Below are 21,095 nucleotides of genomic sequence, written 5' to 3'. Positions count from 1 at the left end.
TTGACCAATATTTTTGGGGGTCCCAATTCTGTCAAGCCCTTTTTATAAGCATCATGAAATAGCTCAGCTATGCAATAATTGAACCAGAGTGGTATTCACTCTGTGATATTGGTGATATGCCAATGTTTAATTATGTATGACCACATTCGTACACAATCTTGAAGAATCTTGATTTGACTTGTTCCAGAATGTAGTGTACCAACCTTATAATAAGTATTATTAGCTCCATATCTCTCTAAATCGATAGAGCTGAAAGTGCAAAGTCTTTTGCTTTATCCACCAGTCGTTTTAGTTCTGATTTCATATGGCAGATAAAAGTACAATTTAAATCTGAAAAGAGCCAATCCCCATTTTCTCTGAAGATGCAAACATAACGCTGCTGGTTAGACTTGCTTTGAAAAGATTAGGGACAAAATGTAATTTTTCCACTTTCACTATTTTACATCTATGAATAAAGAAAAGAGTCAGCAACTGTTTTTGAGAACAGTGTTATAGTTTTCATGTAATGATTTTCATAAATTATTGCTCTTTTTATTTCTATGTGATCATCTTATGTAGAACAATATCATGACTGCGACTGGATGCAACTGATTTTGACTGCAGCTGTTTTAGAGAGATTTATTTCATAGTTTTCGTATGCCTGTGAGTGCCACCCCTGGAGTGGGCCTAGTTACAAGCACATTATTGGCATGCAAGAGAGTTTTATTCTCCTTTGCTTGTAAAAACAGAATCTAGGCTTTACAAATAGTGTTACCATCCAGCTGTTATACATTACTAGCTTAGATCAATCTAGACAGATGTTTCCTCTCACACTATCACCATGTAATGATAAAAAGCCTCTCACAATTCACCATTAACACGCGCCTTACCCAATGGTGTGCAGTATACAACACAAATTCAAGTTATAAATTTAAGTGTTAGCCCTTTCTCAGTAATGAATTTAAATAATAAACCAATAAAACCCCGTCAAAGGCCTTTTACCTTTTTGAGTAAGGTAAACCCAGAACATTTTTTTCACAATTCATTAAACATGGCAAAGCACCCGTCTGCATCCCAGAATAAAACTGTTTACACATCGGGAGGCTATTGAAGTGACAATGTTTGCTTGGTGATTAGTATTTTTGCCAGGATTGTTACCTTGGCATTTTGGAACTATATTGTTTGAAAGGTCATTCTCTCCATATCACATATATTGTTTGAAAAAATATTGTACTGTTGGTTTTGTGTTAGGATGAGATCTTTAACTCAGTTACACAGGCTTTGATACAAGTCGGATTTGATATCTTTATTTTGAATCAGATTTATATTATGTGGATATCTTAAAAGTAAGTCATGTATTCTGTCTACCTGGACCATCCTTCTACACTCTTGTACTAGTTGCTTCTATAGCGATGACACTTAATATGATTACGATATATATTATACAATTCTGCAGATAGTTGACTTTCATTGTCAGGATCTGAGTATGTAGACCACTGAGAACCCCTGCAATCGCTGAACATCTCCATCGGCAAGCAGAGATGAACGTGAGGCCAGTGAAAGGAATCTGGGGAGAGACAGGGAAAGGGAGGGAGAGTCCTGACTGGAGCATGCTACTTACTTGATTACTGTTGTCAGTTGGTTCCATACCCTATTGGCATCCTTGACCCGTCATATGTTTCAGGGTATCTCTGCAGCTCCATCTGCATCTACTTAATAAAAACAATTATGTTTAATAAAACATCCATTGTCTAAAGGTTTTCACAAAATGCTCCACACATATCAATAGCTATGCTTGACAATGAAGGGAACAGGTCATCGCATTACCCTTTGTACATGAAGCCTTTACGAGTATTAGTGAATCGTTAGTCAAGTCTATGTTTGTGTGGAGACAGTGGATGTGTGAATCATATGTGTATAATGTTTGGTTCTTCAAAAGTCTTTAATATCAAGAATTTCCATCATATGTCAAAAATTCCCTAAACATAAGACATTTGATCTGTCCGCCAAACCTTAAATCTGACCTAAAGTTTCAGATTAAGAGCCCCTGATTTATTTACAGTCTGTCTTTTAAGACAGTTGACATTTCAATCTTATATTCACTGACTTTTTTTAATCGAAATAACTAGGCTTGTCATTTCCTTCTCTTTGTGAAATTGATCCACTGGTTTTCAGGTTCCACTGGTTTATTTCCTATAGCTCGGTAAACTCACCTCCCCATTCCCCCATCCCACATTTTCTTTTCTCGCGCATTTGCATGTTCTTACTTTAGCTCTTTTTCCTCCTAAAAGCTCCTCAAACTGACCTGCAGCCTGAGACATTTTGTTACCTTTTCCCCTTGGGGATGGTTTTTGGCATTGACTGTGAGGATGTTTCTACCGATCTGCCATGGTGCCATCCACAACACCTACATGTGTGTGTGTATGTATGCACTCACATGTGTGCATTTATAAACTATACACGTTTTACTACTCCCACAAGTGAATTAAGTCACAAGAACTATCTTCTGCACTGTGTGAATAGTACCATGTATCTTCCCACACTTAAAACAACTATAGATCTCTGTCACCATTGTCATGGCACACGTAGACAATACAGATAGCCCATTCCTAGGGCCAATGATCTTCCTACTTCATAAATTGCAAATTACCCAATCGCTGCATCAAGACACCTCCCACATCTTTGTCCATGAGAATGTATCACTGCAGTGCTTGGAGTGTTTCACTGGTTTCTTAAAGTGAGATATTACTCCTTTAAGTGACTCTGTATCATCCATTGGGCATGGAAGGAAAAGAGCTATTATTCATCTCGGCTAAGTTCCAAAGATACTCAAAGAAACGAAAACTACGTTATAGGCTAGCACTTTGGCTGTTTCCTCTCCTCCTTCAAGAAGAAGAACATTGGTGGAATCCAGTTCTCTGTAAAGGCAGGAAAAACTCTGGCGCTCCCTTCCAACAGACAGTAGACATTCAAGATGATATTATAATCAGGAAGAAATGACATCTGGCTTTTCTGAAACTGATGGATAATCACACCAAAAGAGCTGCACAGTTATAATCAGTTATAAACCTGACCCCAACAAACACAAGAAATGCACAAGAGAATTTTAATAGTGCATGTACTTTGCTAATGTATTCGTTTCTTTCTGACTCCTGAGGTGCGGATTTAAATGAAAGTTCACAGTGACTATATATTTAGTACTTGTTTATCTTTGTCCTTTATTGTCAAGATATAAAGTCTTCAACTCAACCAACGTGTTGTCAAGGCTGCACCAAATCCCACACCAACCCCTGCCCTGCAAACCACCCCCTACCTTTCTATAAAATTGTTTAATGTATTAATGAAAGCACATCGCTTTAAGGAACATTACCCCCAAAAGACTTATTTTCCTTGGTACTTGCCTCTCTTACACAATGTTTTTGCTCCTGGGGCAGGTGGCTTCCCAGCTACACTTTCATAGTACAAGTAACAATACATAAATATAACGTCATTCAATGTATAATGTGCAGTATATGCCCTTAAGTACAATTGGTTTTACTATGTGCAGAGGCTCTTTCAGAAATTCTCGTTCTTTAATAAATAAAGTTGCAGAGGTTGGGAGGGAGGATTGGAATGATTGAGTGTTGGGGTTGTGTTGGCGAATTAACTGTTTGGGCATATTAGGGAGTGGCAGGAAAGCCAGAAGGCAAACATAATTCTGGGCTGGAAAAAGGTGAATGGTAGTACTGTTGTGAGTGAGTAGGAGGGAAGCTTTGGTGACAGTGCAAACCTGGTGTTTGGCCAGAGCCGGTGAATTGGTCTTGCACTAGGGGAGTGGTTAGTTTAGATTAAATTGCATAATGGAAGTCACTCATGTTAACTAAATTCCCTATTCCATCATCTTCCCTGTTGCAGTCACTTTCTGGACGAACCCCCAGTTCCACGTGGACCTGTTAGAGGTGGATGGTGACAAGGAGCCAGGCTGCACCATGCTAGTCTCCCTCACGCAGCGAGACCGACGTCAGGAGAAGAGGCAAGGCATGGAATACATAGCCATCGGCTTTGAGATTTTTCAGGTAAGGATCCAACATACCTTCCAAGGAGGACTTAGGTAGTACTGTTTCTCACCGAGGCACTACTGGTGTGCGTAGAAATAAAAATACAAAGGCACATGGTTTGCTACACGCATTGGTAATGTCCAGAAATATACCAATGAAAATGTTGCAAGCATGCCCATGGATAGATCTAGAATATATTGAGTCCATTCATGTTTCCTCATATTAGGTCAGGGTCCTGAAAGCATCTAATCGAAGGTATCAGATTGGGACTTTCTCTTCAGGAAACAATCTTCTGCAGACTCTAGTGCTTAGAATTGCCCCCAGCCGGAGGAAGTGGATCTTAGAACACCTTGAGTATGATTTCTCTTGTTTTTTGGTATCTGTGGAACAAGCGCTTTTTTGGTGATCCTTAGGACCGCCTGCTGATGTCTTGTTAGATTACCTTTTTCTACTGTCAACATATCATTTTTGGACAGTACTGAAAATCTACATTCATTTTTGGATCATTTCTTCTTAATGCTTTCTGTGAACTGTTCACTTAATATATTTTCTTATTTGCAGTTGTGTTTTTCCTTTAGGTAAGATCAGGTTTTTGTGCTGCTGGGTCCTTTTTTCTCAAGTCTTTGTGGACTTTTCTTGTTACACACTTTGTTATATCTGCTTGGTGTCTGAACCAAAGGTTCTGCTTTATTTTCCTTTTTAATAAATGGCAACCTTAGAGCAAGTGTTCTATAAGGAAGAACTGCCATTAGTTGACTTTGGCTTTGGAAGACTCCGAGAATCTGGGGACAGAGCCTCTTTTAGTGATTTCACCTCGTTAGTCTTGTACATTTTGTGAAAAGAGACTAAACTGACATTGCCATCCTTGAATGCGTCAGCCTATTCACCTTTCATTTCTTTCAGTTGTGGTTTATTCATCAACTATGATAGAAGAGTCTTAGTTGTGTTTTTGCTTTGGAAAAGGGCTGAATAAGCCACAGTTCAGCCAGGACAATAGATTTATCAGTAACAAATAAGTTACTTTTCATTGGTAACGCTGTTAGAAATGGGGTATCTAGTTATTAGTCAGTTTACACCCTGTCCAGATAGGGACCCGCACTCTAGTCAGGATAAGAGAGTCACACACCTAAGATAACCTCTGCTCACTCACTTGGTAACTTGGTACGAGCAGTCAGGCTTATCTTAGAGGCAATATGTAAAGTATCTGTACACACACAGTAACACAGTGAAAACACCACAAAAGTGCTCCACACCAGTTTAGAAAAATAGTCAATATTTACTGAGTAAAACAAGAACAAAACAAAAAAAATCCAACCTGCACAAGTAAGGATATCACTTCTTAAAGTTAAAAGAGCCTTAATCCATAGAAAACAACATATGCGTTGTTTTAGCACAAAGTACCTGGTATGCGTCAAAAATAAAGCTGCAGGAGTGATGCATCAGAAAAGCAAGCAATGTGTTGATTCCTTACTCACAAGTGAAGCAGTGCATTGATTCTTTCCCCGATGGGTAGGCAATGCAGTGATTCTGTTCCTCGCAGGAGACTGATGCGTCATTTTCCGGACAATCACCCTCGGTTCCTTGCGATGATGTTGTAGATTTTACGCCCAGGGATGATACATGAAAAATCTAGACGCACAGCAAAGACCCATCCACACTGCATCAGGTGTGGTGTCAATTTCGTATCCGCTGCATCGATTTTTCAGCAGCTGTGCAGGTGCTGCATCGAATTTTCTGCCACAACAGCTTGGTGGTGGATTTTTCTTCAGGTTTACCTGCTTCCACTTTCAGGGGCCCAAGGGATTGGATTTGGCACCACTTGGCAAGTCAGGACTCTCAGCAAAAGAGCCCAGGCACGGGCAGATGAAGACTTTGATGTCCCTGAGACTTCACAACAGAAGGCAAGCTCAGTTCAACCCCTTGGAGAACCTTGGAAAGAAGGATGTAGAAAGCAATGTCCAGTCGTTTCACTCCTAGGGCAGAAGTAGCAGCAGCAGTCCAGCACACCAAAGCAACAGGCAGAGTGGCAGGTCCTCCTCCAACATCCAGCTCCTCTCCCTCGCAGAATGTCCTCATTCCAGAAGTGTTCTGAAGTTGGACAGTCAGCAGTCCAAAATGATACGTATTTCTGCCTTTGAAGTAGGCAAACTTCAGCTGAAAGTCTTTGCAGTGCACAAGACCCTGACTCTCCTGGTCCCAGACACACTCTAGGGAGTTGAAGACTGCTTTGCGTGAGGGCAGGCACAGCCCCATTCAAGTGCAGGTGTCAGCTCCTCCTACCACCATAGCCCAGGAAGACCCATTAGGATATGCAGGACACACCTCAGCTCCCTTTGTGTAACTGTATAGAGTGAATTCACAAACAGCCCAACTGTCAGTCCAACCAATATGTGTATTCAACAGCCAGGGAGAGGTGCAAAATGATTAAGCAAGAAAATCCCCACCTTCCAAAAGTGGACTTTTCAAACTTACAATCTAAACTTTACCAAAAGGTGTATTTTAAATTGTGAGTTTAGAGACCCCACATTCCAAATCTCTATCTGCTCCCAATTGGAACTGCACTTAAAAGATATTTCAAGGCAAACCCCAGTGTTAGCCTGTGAGAGAGATTGGATTTCCAATACCAAAACACACATTTAGCAGTATTTCACTATCAGGACATGTAAATCACATCAGTATATGTCCTACCTTTTAAATACACTGTACCGTGCCCATAGGGCTGCCTTGGGCCTTCTTTATGGGTGATTTACATGTAGTAAAAGGGAAATTTTTGGGCCAGGCAAGTGGGTGCACTCGCCAAGTCGAACTGGCAGTTAAAACTGCATTCACAAACACTGCAGAGGCAGGTTTGAGACATGATTACAGGGCTATTCATGTGGGTGGCGCAATCAGGGCTACAATCACACTAGTAGCATTTGATTTACAGGCCCTGGCACACATAGAGCACTTTACTAGGAACTTACTAGTAATTCAAATGTGCCAATCATAAAGGAGCCTATCACCGATACAGTTTAGACAGAGAACACTTGCATTTAGCAATGGTCAGCAGTGGTAAAGTGCCCAGAGTCATAAAACCAACAAAAACAGGTCAGAAAAAATAGGAGGAAGGAGGCAAAATGTTTGGGGATGACCCTGCAAAAAGGGCCATGTTCAACAAATGCCTTTTCTGGTAGAGAGTCTATCTAACAGCAGATTCCACTCCTTGTGAATTTTCCCATGCGTAAGACTGGATCCGGAAACTTTTTGCTAGCAATTCCCTTACATGACTTCATGTGAAATTGTGTACCTCTGTGTCATATCTGTTGTAAACTGGATGTGCCGTTGGGTCAAAATTTTATTCAGCAATTAGGTTTGTCTTTCTGCCAGTAGATGGTAGTGTTTTAAGGTCTACTTACACGTATTTCAATTATATTTTTTCTTACCCTTCTCTAGATATATTTTCTATGCTTTTGTTTATTTATTAGGGTGTGAGGGTGAATAATATCTCTCTTTTTAGTTTTTTTTCCAGAAGTTCTATGTGTTTATTTCGCATGATTGTATTACTCTGACATTAATCTCTTTAAATAAATATCGGCATTTAGCATTTTTAGGGCAAAAATAAGGTATATGCGTCACAGATGTAAACCTCAAAGAAGGCTTTCCCTCATAACAGCTCAGAACTGTAGATGAAACCTGAAAGTGAAGGGCACTCTATCTCCCTCACAACAGCTCAGAACTGTAGATGAAACCTGAAAGTGAAGGGCACTCTATCTCCCTCACAACAGTTCAGAACTGTAGATGAAACCTGAAAGTGAAAGGCACTCTATCTCCCTCACAACAGCTCAGAGGTTCAGATGAAAACATCAAAGAGGAGGCCAGCGGATGCCCTTCTGAACAACTCAGAGCTTTAGATCAGCGATTCTTAACCTTTTGACTTCTGAGGACTCCCCCACTTAATCATTAAAGGAAACCGGGGACCCCACTGAATTATTTTTGGAATCCAGGGAACCCCCCCGAGTCATTACTGGAAGCCAGGAACCCCAAGTATTTTCCACAATTTCAACCTCAAAACAATACACAAAAAATACAGAAACAAGCATTCAACAAACAAATACACAAATGATTAAATATATTACTTAATTCACAAACATAAAATAATCTAAATGTTATTTTTAATATAATGCTTGAAGTTTTTCTAAGTTCAATGAGGCCATTCATTGTCCATACTATATTCTGAACTTCTTGATGTACTTGCACTGCTCCAACAAATTAATATGAGGATACTATATGAGGGGACAAGTTGATCTCCATCATACCAGCTCAGACCACAAGATGAAAACTTGAAAGATGAAGCCAGTGGATCTCCCTCACAATGGCTCAGAGCACAAAGTGGATAACCTGCATGAGGAGATCAAGTGATCCTCGTTGCAAGCGTCATAGCCCAGAGGAACTATCTTACAGGGCATCATAGACAACTTTGCACGGGCACTCGGGGCACATGGGAAAGGTCTATAGAGTGTTCCTCCTAGACCAAGGGGTGTTCTTTGCATATATCTGTTGTAAACTGGATGTGCCATTGGGTCCTCCAGGGCCGAACTCGTTCATAGAGTTATCAGGCCTCACCCAATGGGCTGGTCTGACAGATCAGTGTGTTGGCTGGTTTGTAGCAGTCTGTAGGCCTGCTTATGGCAGGGCGGGTCAGTTTTTACTGTTAATTTACCTGATCTTACAACAAACATTGCCTGCAGCAAACACTATAGCATGCAATATCAAATATCTTGCAAACTACCCATAGAGCGTGTCTTTACAAATTCAAAACTGGCCTGGTTTGTTTATGTGGGCCACTTTATTTTAGCTATCTGATTCACTAATGGGGCCACTTTGATGTTTGGGCCTATTTTGTGTCCCAGTCTGACCCTGTACGCCCCCGTATATATGCCACCTCTGCAAGCTAAAGCCAGTTTCTTTCTGATTGCTGTGCCGTCAGTGCAAAGCCATTGAAATCAAAATATAGGACACTACAGACTTCCAGATTTGGGATCTTATTAATGTGCTCAATGAGACTATTCCACAGAATGGGGAGGATGGGAGGGTCAGTGAGGAGTCTGTGGATTAGATAGAATCTCTACCAGAAAAGGCGTTACCAAAGGTAAATTACTTGCTTTTCTTAAAGAGACTTCTAACCGCAGATTCCTCACCTTGTGAATAGATGCCAAAGAAGTACTGCCGAGGTGGAGGGTCTGTAGAATGACTGGCTCAGACCAAGATGTCCTACAGGACAGATCAGGTAAAGTACCCATCCCAATGGAACTTGCTGTCCAGGTAGTAGTGCTTTGTGAGCATTGGGAGGGATGCCCATGTAGCTGCCCTGCAAATGTCCAGAACTGGCATGCAGTGCACTAAAACTTTGGCAGCAACCTTCACACATGAGTGTGCAATCCTTCTGGGGATTCTTTTTTAGCTATCCCATAGCAGATCTTGATGCATAACACATCCATTGGGAGATGGTTCTCTTTTGTAATGCTTTGCCCTTTTACCTTTAGAGAAAACAACAAAAAGTTGGTAATTCCGAATGTAATCTCGTTCAGTATAGAAACTTAGGGCCTTGTTAGGATCCAGGCAATGGGGGTTGTTCTTCCTCCTTGGAGGGATGGGCCAATGCATAGAAGGTCAGCAAGGTTATTGATTGAATAATTTGGAAGGGAGTTACTATCTTTGGCAGGAATGCCTCTGTTGCGCGGGGGACCAGCTTATCTGGTAAAACGTGTTTCCTTTATTCAAGGAAAACATGAGGCCTCAATTTTCCATTATAGGAACAGACTCATACTTTGTAGAATATGCTAACAGCTATTGACCTCAAGATAGCATGAGATCCTCTGCAAAACTGAGTACGAACAGGTGTAAACCATGTAATTGTTTTCTATATAAAACTTTCAATTGTGTAGGTGTTAGCGTGTCGGACCTTATTTGCTTAATTTATAAGGGGACACGTTTGGAGGTTGAGAGACCTTTTGACTGCACCTAGAGTAGTTCTCACCATGAGACCCCCGTACCAATACAAATCAATGATAATCAATAACATCAATAATCAATAGGAGTCAGTAATTTCCACGCACCATGACCTTTCAGTCATGAATAACCACACCTTTATGTAAAAATTAGAATATTTATTCCCCTATATTAACAATGCTAATGTCACATAACTTAGTCTCCAAATCAAATGATAAACATACAGAAACAATACTAGCTGACCAAACCTCCTAAAGAAGGGCAATTTAATGAAAGCTTGGATCACTACACATTCTAAGGTTACAGTACAAATCAATAGCAAGAATAACAGCGCAAACAAAATGACATACATTGAGTTTTCGGCAAAGAAAAGACATCAACTGTTATTACATGTAGCGAGCATCATCAGTGAGTACCCTAACTAACCTCAGATTAGAATAGCTTGTTTGGACTTCATGCAAAAGCAATTTAGTCAAGACAAATTTGGAAAAACATCTAATTATGGCTCTATCATAATTAGCGGTTGGTACCTAGGGACAAAAGCAAATAGACAAAGCAATCAGTAACATTATCTTATACCTTGCCTCAGTATGGCTCATCAAGCTGCGACAGTCTTCGTCAATAGGACATCAGTTCAGTCAGCGAGGCATCGGAATTCAGCATTAAAGTTCAGGAAAAGCAAAGTGTCTTCATGCAGTTCAGAAAAGAATAATCACTAAACACTCAAGAAGAAAGGGAAGAATGCACTGTCTCCTCTCGGTGCTGTCTGGCTAAATTAGATTTCCTAAAACTACTTCACACATCATCATTGGTCAAAGAATCGTATGTTTGGATTTAGTCCAATGAAAGTAGAACCCCAAATCTAAGAATTTACTAGTACACGGTTCACATGTCGATGATTGGCTCCTCTTCTCCTGTTCCCGTCGTTGGGCTTGTCAGGTATCAATATTGCATCAGCTTGTACTCCAGTTAGTGCATCCATTGTCTTCTCCTGGGAAGGTCACCTTTACACACAGTACGTTCTACATTGCATCCCTAAGTAGTACAGCATATTCTAGCAAGTAGTTTTCATGGGAAAGAATTTCAGCTACGAGCATTTGGTCACTACAGTGGAAAATCACAATTTAATTCTCCAAGCAGCCATTTTATAATCGCCTAAGAAATGCAGCTTGACATGAGGCCGTGCAAATAGGCCAGAGACCTCGCTAAAATAAGGCCTAAGATTAATAAAGCAAATACATGATACATGACCCTCAATATGACATACTACTACATTAATCAAACATTTGCTCAACATTTCACATTAATAAGCTATTAATAAGTACACTTTGTGAACATTGACCACCACTCAGGTAGGCACAATTTCAAATGTGTGCATTAATTCTCTACGTTTGAATCATTTTCTATGCAGATTCATCACTCAGAATACATGAATATTCATTAGTAAAATTCAGCGTTAACATAAGCTATCAGAAGCTGCCTGTTAAACAATGTCTTGCCTCCTTGAATCAACATTGTACAATATACAGCACACTTTTCAAAGTAATGTTCACATGCTAGCTATTTTACAATTTGCTGAGTCATACTTCAAATCAAAAACCCAAACAGTTTAAAACGTAAAACATTATTTTTTAAAAGCTTGAAGTTGTGAGAAGATAACATTAGCTAACAGCAACGGATTCCTAACTTTGCAGGAGTGGCATCTTGCAGAACTTGCGAAAACTGAGCCTCCAATTTCTGCTGACGTTCCGACCCCTTTCATTGTCTCCGCCCCTCAAATCTGCTGAATCAAACAATAATGAAGTGCAAGCAAACCAATGCATGAAGCATAGGCTTCAATGTAAAATTCATTCAAACCAAAGTGTTTGCTGTTCATAAACCATTGTGGCTGTGCAAATATATATCGCATATATGTATAAATTGTGCACATAATTCAGTAAGTGAGGTTTATAAAACAGATTGTTTTGTATAAAAAAAATATGGTGTACTTGCAAACCAATGGTTCAATCACCTGAACCATATAATTGTGCATGTCTACTAGCATTTAATGCATGCAACTAAGTGTGGTAAAAATACAAGCCAGCATGAGAACCAGTATATTATGCATGTAAACCAGTAAGTAGTGCTTTCAACCCGATGAGTTGAACATTTAAGCCAATATTTTGCACATACCAACCGATACATTAAAATTATGTATGTCAACCAGTACAGTACACATGCAAATCAATGTAGTAATTATGCAAACCAGTAGGATATGCATGTGAACCAGTGGATCACACATGCAAACCAGCATGTAATGATTTAAAACCAATATGTCTAATATATAACACATAGAAGCAGTACATTACAAAAATGAACCAATACATTATGTACCCGAACCAGGCAGTTATGCATATCTACTAGTACATTAAAAGTGCAGACAGCATTTTTTGAAACCAGTATATTGCATATTTCAACCAACATATTACGACCAGAAACCAGTACACATTAAAGGAGAGAGCAAATATAGTATGTATAAGTACCAGTACATTAGCCATCTGCACCCATGTGTTAGAATTACTAAGCAATACAATATGCCTGAGAATCAGTGCACTTTGGGTATATTATGAGAACGTACCAATATATTATGAATCTCAACCAATATGTTACACATCTGGACCAGTGTTATGCATATTAACCAACCGATTTTGAGGGCAAATCAATATACTGTGCCTACAAAGCAATACATTTTGCAAGCACACCATTGTGTATACATGCACCAGTTATGATTGTGCATACTCCAATAAACTAAATAGACATAGCAGTGTTCTCTAGATATAAACCAGTAAATTGGAACATAAACCAATATATTGCGTTTAAAAAGCTCACACCTTAAACCTATGTTTTCTCATGTAAACCAATGAGCTTTATTAGAGTTCCAATATTTCACCTTGGGATTAACCAAAATATTGATTCCTCAAACCTATCTTACTGTATACTGAGAAAACAAACCTAAAATCTGTTTGTTTTTATCCTGTTCATTTAGTCCGAAGGAGGACAATGTTAGCAACTACGTATGTATTCCTGAATATATCACCTATTAATCAAATATGGATGTTGTCTTAAGTTAGCTTGACACTTCCCCTAACTTTGAAATGCTTGCAAAACATTCAAGACCCAAGTAGGCCCTGAGGCCCTAGTCCTCAGTGTTGTACGTTTCACAATTTTCTACAATATAACCTTGTTCTCAAACTTGGAAAGGAAAGCAGGATTTTGTCAGACTAAAGGGGTTAGTATTAGATATATGAATGATATCTTCTCAAGTCCATTCTGCGCTCTTTTGCAGGGAACATCCTGGCAACTGCACATTAGATACATTTTTGCTAAGACTAACATGTTTCTATCACATACTCGGGTTTCATTGACTTGTATTGAGAGAAATTATATATATACTATGTTGATTTTTCATGAATTTTTGTCCTGAGCTCCAACTGACTGTTTTCTAACGAGACAAACGGTCTGTTGAAATGTCAGTTACCTTTGATTTTTTGCTTTTGTTGCCTGCTACTCTACACTAAACACTAGTTGAACACAAGGCTTCCTGACTTATGTTTTATTTTTAGTAATACCAACCAGTACAGGGCTTGCAAACCAATAAAACTGTGTGAACCTGTGCAATACAGACAAAGACACAGCTAATATGTTTCCCATTTAAATAAATAACAATTGCTATATGAACCACTGTGAATGATATAAACCAACATGTGTAACATGCAAGTGAGTTGCATATAGGCTTGTTTAGCACCTCTTTTTGAAATTGATGATAGTGGGTAACAGAGAGAATGAGGTCCGCACAAGTGTAGTCTTTGTTGCACTAATGGTTGTGTTAAAGAGGCAATGTGCTCTCAAAATTTAGGAAAACCTCCAACAGAAAGCAAGAGAACTCCTCGCTCAGTTATTTATAAGATAAACCTCTCCTGTTTGGAGACCAGAGACTCCCTCTCCAAGCCATTCGGGGCGCAGATTAAAACCTACACCAGGCCAAGTACTGACTCCCAGCCAATCAAAGGAGAGGAGAATAGAACTAAGAGAAAGCCAGTGGATCTCCCCATATAACATCTCAGAGCACTAGTGGAAACATCAAAGACAAGCCAGGAGCACTCCCTCTCAAGATCTAAAAGCCTGTGAGAACACTTCTAAAAAGACAGTGGGTCTCTCTCACAACAGGGGGACAGGGCACCGTTTTCGTCTAGTGATTTTAATGAGTCTTAAGAAGGTCTATGTGCCTCTCCTTCCACCTATTCTGCCTGTCCTCTAAGCTGGTGTGAGGGAGATCCAGTAGCCCCTTGTTATGAGGGAAATCCACTAGTGTTTTCTCCAGTGCTGTGGACTGAGTGAGAGGAGCGGGTTTCCTGGTTTCCCCGTTGAGGAGTTTATTACTCTGACATTAATTCCGTTATATTAATATCAGAGTAATTAATTTCGAGATCTTTTTTTCTTAATTATCTAGTATTATTTCCGCTTCCCTATAAACAATTGTATTCAGCAATTAGGTTTGTCATTCTGCCAGTAGATGGTAGTGTTTTAAGGTCTACTTACATGTATTTCAATTATATTTTTTCTTACCCTTCTCTAGATATATTTTCTATGCTTTTGTTTATTTATTACGGTGTGAGGGTGAATAATATTTCTCTTTTTAGTTTTTTTTCCAGAAGTTCTATGTGTTTATTTCGCATGATTGTATTACTCTGACATTAATCTATTTAAATAAATGTCGGCATTTAGCATTTTTAGGGCGAAAATAAGGGATATGCGTCACAGATGTAAACCTCAAAGAAGGCTTTCCCTCACAACAGCTCAGAACTGTAGATGAAACCTGAAAGTGAAGGGCACTCTATCTCCCTCACAACAGCTCAGAACTGTAGATGAAACCTGAAAGTGAAGGGCACTCTATCTCCCTCACAACAGCTCAGAGGTTCAGATGAAAACATCAAAGAGGAGGCCAGCGGATGCTCTTCTGAACAACTCAGAGCTTTAGATCAGCGATTCTTAACCTTTTGACTTCTGAGGACTCCCCCACTTAATCATTACTGGAAACCGGGGACCCCACTGAATTATTTTTGGAATCCAGGGAACCCCCCTGAGTCATTACTGAAAGCCAGGAACCCCAAGTATTTTCCACAATTTCAACCTCAAAACAATACACAAAAAATACAGAAACAAGCATTCAACAAACAAATACACAAATGATGAAATATATTACTTAATTCACAAACATAAAAAAATCTAAATGTTATTTTTAATATAATGCTTGAAGTTTTTCTAAGTTCAGTGAGGCCATTCATTGTCCATACTATATTCTGAACTTCTTGATGTACTTGCACTGCTCCAACAAATTAATATGAGGATACTATATGAGGGGACAAGTTGATCTCCATCATAACAGCTCAGACCACAAGATGAAAACTTGAAAGATGAAGCCAGTGGATCTCCCTCACAATGGCTCAGAGCACAAAGTGGATAACCTGCATGAGGAGATCAAGTGATCCTCGTTGCAAGCGTCATAGCCCAGAGGAACTATCTTACAGGGCATCATAGCCAACTTCGCACGGGCACTCGGGGCACACGGGAAAAGTCTATAGAGTGTTCCTCCTAGACCAAGGGGTTTTCTTTGCACCACTGTGGGCCATCTAATAAGATTGGTGTGTCATTGATAAAGAGTATTCACCTTAGACCTTACATCTCGCTCCTGTTAACTCTAGGAGATCTTTGTTATGTATACCTATTTGCCAATGAATGCTCCAATGAATGCGGAGTCACAGGTAAGTAACTTTCTCTTTACAGATCATGGTCATAATTGTATATTACCTAATGCACACAAGCTCACTTCTCAGTATTGTCAATTTCTAGCAAAGCAAGGAGCCCCAAGTTTATAAATTGGCTCATCTTCAATTGCAGTTTGCTATTGAGGAAGCAGTTGATGGTTTGGTTCAAACGCTAACTCTCATGGCAGCTACATGGCCTTTAGTGCCTTTGGAATAGTGTCCTGTTGGAACCTTTCATTTGTATCTGATAGCTACTCAACAACCCGCATGTTTTACCATAACCCCCAAGCATTTGATGGAAATAATAAGCAAAATGTGTTCCTGGGAGAACTTAGCATACATTTATTTTGGTCCCTCAGGTGTAAAGATTGTACATTGTGTGATTGGACAGTACAGGGGTAGGTGTCCAGTACTGTAATAGTGCTCAGAAGCAGTCCTCTGCCCTACAAAAGCAGCCTTCTATGTCTTTAGCACAGTGGAAGAAATAGGCAGTGTGAGCCTGGTGCCACTCATGCTGCAGCTTCATTTACCATGAATTAAAGACAAACATTAACTTTTGATATAAAAAAAGAAGCAAGAAGAAGGTATCATCTAGAATCTGAATAGCACAATGAGAAACCAGATAATGCAGGAACCAGCTCCGCTTCTATTCTTGACCAAATTTTGTGATCATAGGCAAATATCCTGTTTCACTCTGGCTCTTTTTTTTCATTCTCGCATATGGCAGCACCATGAAATACGTGGGTTCCTAATCTGCACAGTACAGAAACGTCTCTTATGATAATTAGATTATTGCTGCTCCACTGTTGGACCTACCCCTTTCTGCAGGGTTACCCCAAACTTTTTGCCTTCACTTACTTTCTTTGCTGAACCCGTTTTATTTGTCATTAGGGCTCTGTGGACTTTACCACTTCTAACTAGAGGTAGGCGAGTCAACAAATTAACGGGAAGAAGTGATCAAAGTGGAACCAAGGGTCTGGCTCAGATCTTAGAGCCCGTGCATGACCTGAGCCCTGAAAATATTTGCTATGGAAATCATAGACCAAACATCATGTAAAATATATTAAACTACAGAAGATTACCATTCATTGTTTATAAGGATGGGGATATGAAATGATTTACCCAGAATCATAGAATGCTGAGCTAATGCTGAGACTCAAGCGTGGTTCCCCAGCTGCTTTGGCCCTAAAGCCACATTCAGGGTACAGGGAAAGAGGCAGGCAGAAGCCACGTGAAAGCTCAGTCCGTTATGGGCTCGAGGTACCGAAAGGATCTCGAGCTGAGCCAGAGCCAGGCTTCAGGCTCAATCTTGGCTCGAGCTTTCAGTGGCTCTCCCACCTCACCTCTACTGATAACCAGTGCTAAAGTGCTTCTGTTCTCTTTGTAAAACATGGTGAAATTAGTCTGATTTGCACATGTAATTTACTTGTAAGCCCTTAGTATGTGCTACTACATGTACCAGGGCCTGTAAATTAAATGCTACTAGTGAGCAGCAGCAAACATTGTGCCATCAACTAAAGTAGTCAGTAGTGGTTCCTCCATAGGAGCGGAGATGTGTCACCCCCACACACTATGGCAGAAAGCTGAAAAATAAAATACTTTTATTACCATTTTATTTTTTACTCTCTGTGAAATGGAGTGTGGGGGCAGAGCCAGTGCTTCATTACTGCTGATTGTCAGCAATGAGAAGTGGCCACTTCATTTTGAAGTGCGCATGTAGGTTGACCTGCTATCTTGCTTCAGCCAGACTGACATGCGCATTTCAAACCTCTCGACCCAGCTGTCTTGGACAGCTTGGTTGGAGAGAAGGCACAGGCCTCCAGTGCCTTTCAGAGCGCTGAGCCAGCCGGCTCCAGCCAATCCAGATGCTTCACTCATGCTGGTTAACATTATGAGAACAGTGTCTGGGTTGGATAAAGTAGTTGGCTGTGGGACCCCGCGCTCGGAGTAGGACTTGAGAACATCGTGGTTGTTCTGCAGGCTGAAGTAAGTGAATCCTTCATTTTTTTATTTATTAAATGTTTATTTTGATAAATTGTATATGTATTTTATTTAAAGTGCCCCACCATTTTTGTAAGTCACCTACCGCCACTGAAAGTAGTATTTAAAGCATGCCTCAGGCCTGCCACTGCAGCCTGTAAGGCAGTTTTAAACTGTCATCTCAAACTGGCAAAATAAATCTTCTGACAGGCCTGAATCTTCCTTTTTGGTAATTATAAGTCACCCCTAAGGTAAGCCCCACATGTTTATAGAGCAGGATGCATTGTATTTAAAAAGTATGACGTGTGTTTAAGTTTTACATGTCCTAAGAGTGAAAAACTACTGACGTTGTTTTTAACTGTGGCAAGGTCTATCTCTCCTATTGGCTAACACTGGGTTACTTTCTTACTTTTAATAATTGATAGCTGTGAATTGGGAGCAGATTGAGATGTGCTGTGTATATTCACATGAATTGTAATTTCACATCCTCTATAATGGTAAACTGAGATTCTAAGTCACAATTCTGAAAATGCTACTTTTGGAAAGTTAGCATTTTCTTCTCCAAACCATGTGTGCCTTCTGCCAGTATCCTGGGTCCCATAACAATGAATTGCTCTACTGTTGGAATTTGTGTATTCCTGACAGACAGTGACACGAAACGTGCTTAGGTATGGATAAGATGGGCCATCCTGCCAGTGTGGCTGAAGGCAGAGCTGTCCCATGCCACACTTTCACTTCAAAGAGTTTGCCTCCAGCACACACAAAGGAACCTGATACTAGTTGTTTGTCACCCCAGACTTCCAGGAGCCTTGACAGGGGAAGGGAAGTACTTTCCAGAATTAGCCATGTGGGGGAAGGACAGGGTGTTCTCCCGCACACACAAAGGCTGGCACTAAGTATAAATACTGGACCCTCTGGATCCTCCTTAGTACACTCTTGGACCAAAGAACGTTACAGAAGAAGGACTGTCCTGCCACTAGAGTACTCCCCTGCTGCTACCACAGGACTGCCATGCTGCTTGAGGACTGCCTTGCTGTCTGTCAAGGAAGACTGAGTCTGCTCCCTTCATCCCAGGCTAATCTGAGTGATTCCAAGAGTCAGTTGGCTGAGCTACAGGAACACAACAAGCTTCAGAGGCCTCTCTGTAACTTCCCAGCTGACTGACTGCTCTAGACCTCCAACTGGACCTGCCTGAGCTCTGCTCACCTTTCCTGGAGTGAGCTCCGGATTCCGAGGAGGTGCTTTCTTAGGTCATGGACCCTCCACTGGCATCAGATGAGCTTCTCCTGAGAAGAAAGGAGAAACCTTGAAGTTTTGGGCTCTTCATGACTGCAAACGGCCCCCCTCGTGCCAAGACTCATGACAACTGCCAACACGAAGCTCTGGTGAACTGGCAATGCAAAACCTGCACCCCGAGCTCCAGCAACAACAGCCTATGGTGACCGTCAACACAAAGCTCGAGCCCTGACTGTCTGTGGCACCTGACCAGCACTTTGCGTTACAGCAACAGTGCACGCCATCTGGCCTGCTTTTTGCGCTACAGCAATGACCATCCGCAACAATCTCCCTGTTCCTCTTGGCCTCCTCCGCCATGAATGGACCTCTTTGCTTCGGACTTTGAGAAGGTAACTTGTACTAACCCGGTGCCTGTATGCAGCCCTTACTCCATCGTAGTAAGCCTAAACTTGTGACTTTCGTCCCTTGCTACCTAAAATTTTGCAATTGCATATCTCCACCATGCTGATTGTATTTTTGTCACTCTGCTCTCATTTTATTTACTAAAATGTACTCTATTTTTCTAAAGTAGTTTGCAATTTTTCCTGTGTTGTGTTTTACTCTTCGTATGCTGCATAAATAATTCACACTTTTCCTCTAATTTAAGCCTGACTGCTTTTGTGCCAAGCTACCTGCGGGTTAAGGTTAATTTAGTGACTTTTGCAATTCATCCTAACAAGGATCATGGTTGTTGCCTGAGAGAGCCTTCCACTCCTGTCAACCAATAACCTACTTTTTTTACATCCACATATACTAAGAATTTAGACCACATATAGGGTATGCATGACAAATGATATGTCTCTTGTTCTGCAAGGTATTCAGACTGGGGGGGCAGTGGCGGCTCCTCTGCTATGGCGGAGGAGCATTGCCTCCCCGCCAGCAGCAGAAGCTGCAAACCTTTTACAACAAAAGGTAATAAACTGTGTTTATTATCCTTTCGTTGTGAAAGGGGCGGCCCATGTGGGATGATGAGCACCGAAGGGAGTGCACACAGCACTCCCCTCAGTGTGCATGTGGGTTTGGCCAGCCGTCTCGGGCACTGTGTTCTGGGCTGGAGACAGGCACAGGCTCCTAGTCTGCCTGGGAGCGTCTGGCTGGGCGGGACAGACTTTAGCGTTGATGGCGCCCAATGTCATACATAGATCATTAGTTTTAAAGTACAGGTAAAGACTGGCTTTACTAATCTACTCAGCTATCCACAATCCACATAAAATACAGATCTCTTCTTTCAGCTAATTTATGGTGATTCAAAACTGCCATTAGACAAAACTCTGATCTCTCTCCCTAGCAGGAACATTAATCACAGGAGTTATCTTCACATTTTTATTGCAGCCTCGCAGCTGGACGCACAAGGAACTCTGCAGCAGGTGCTTTAAAATTGAAAGTTATTGGTCAGTACAGAGCCCCTCTGAGGTTAGTGCCCCGCTCCAGATCAGCGCTCAGTGCGACCGCACCAGTCGCACCCTCCTAAAGCCGGCCCTGAGTCAGACTTTTGCATCTGACACTCAAGAACACACTGTATATGTACCAGGGCACCAGGGGCCAGATGTATCATCAAGGCCGTTTGCAATTCGGAAATAGCGATTTTTACGAAATCGCTATTTCCGACTCGCAAAGTGCCATGTATCACATTTGTGAATCGGTAATAGCGATTTCTTAAAAATCGCAAATGCTATTCCCGATTCGCAAATTGCGATACCGGCCCCATTCCACCTATGGGCCTGTTGGCCCATATCTGCGATTTTTTTGCATTTCCAAAATTGCGATTTCTGAACCAAAAATCGCAATTTTGGAAATGCAAAACCCCAGGGTGCTGGGGGCCTAAGGTCCCCTCTGCTGCACCCCCAAAAAAATTGGGGGGACTTGTAAGGTGCACACATGCCAAAAGGGCATGTGTGCTTTACATGTACAATTTAAAAATGCATTTTAAATGCATTTTTTAATTTTGCACATGGATACCACCAAGTTCAACTTGGTGGTAATTAGCGATTCCTAAATGCCAAAATCGCATTTAGGAATTGCTTCATACAAG

General features: G+C 40.9%; 1 protein-coding gene across 1 annotated transcript in view; it reads left to right on the top strand.

Annotated features, from left to right (window-relative positions):
- Window positions 1–21,095, top strand: part of CAPN12 (calpain 12) — a 224,692-nt gene that overhangs the window by 124,009 nt on the left and 79,588 nt on the right. Inside the window, exons 10-11 of the mRNA XM_069207523.1 lie at window positions 3,874–4,034; window positions 15,746–15,805. Coding sequence (XP_069063624.1) covers window positions 3,874–4,034; window positions 15,746–15,805 — 221 coding nt within the window. The remainder of the gene's footprint in view (window positions 1–3,873; window positions 4,035–15,745; window positions 15,806–21,095) is intronic.

This window comes from Pleurodeles waltl, chromosome 9, assembly GCF_031143425.1.
Source record: "Pleurodeles waltl isolate 20211129_DDA chromosome 9, aPleWal1.hap1.20221129, whole genome shotgun sequence".
Taxonomy (NCBI): Eukaryota; Metazoa; Chordata; class Amphibia; order Caudata; family Salamandridae; genus Pleurodeles; species Pleurodeles waltl.
Note: the sequence above shows the minus strand (reverse complement) of the source record. Positions and strands in the feature narration are given on the sequence as shown.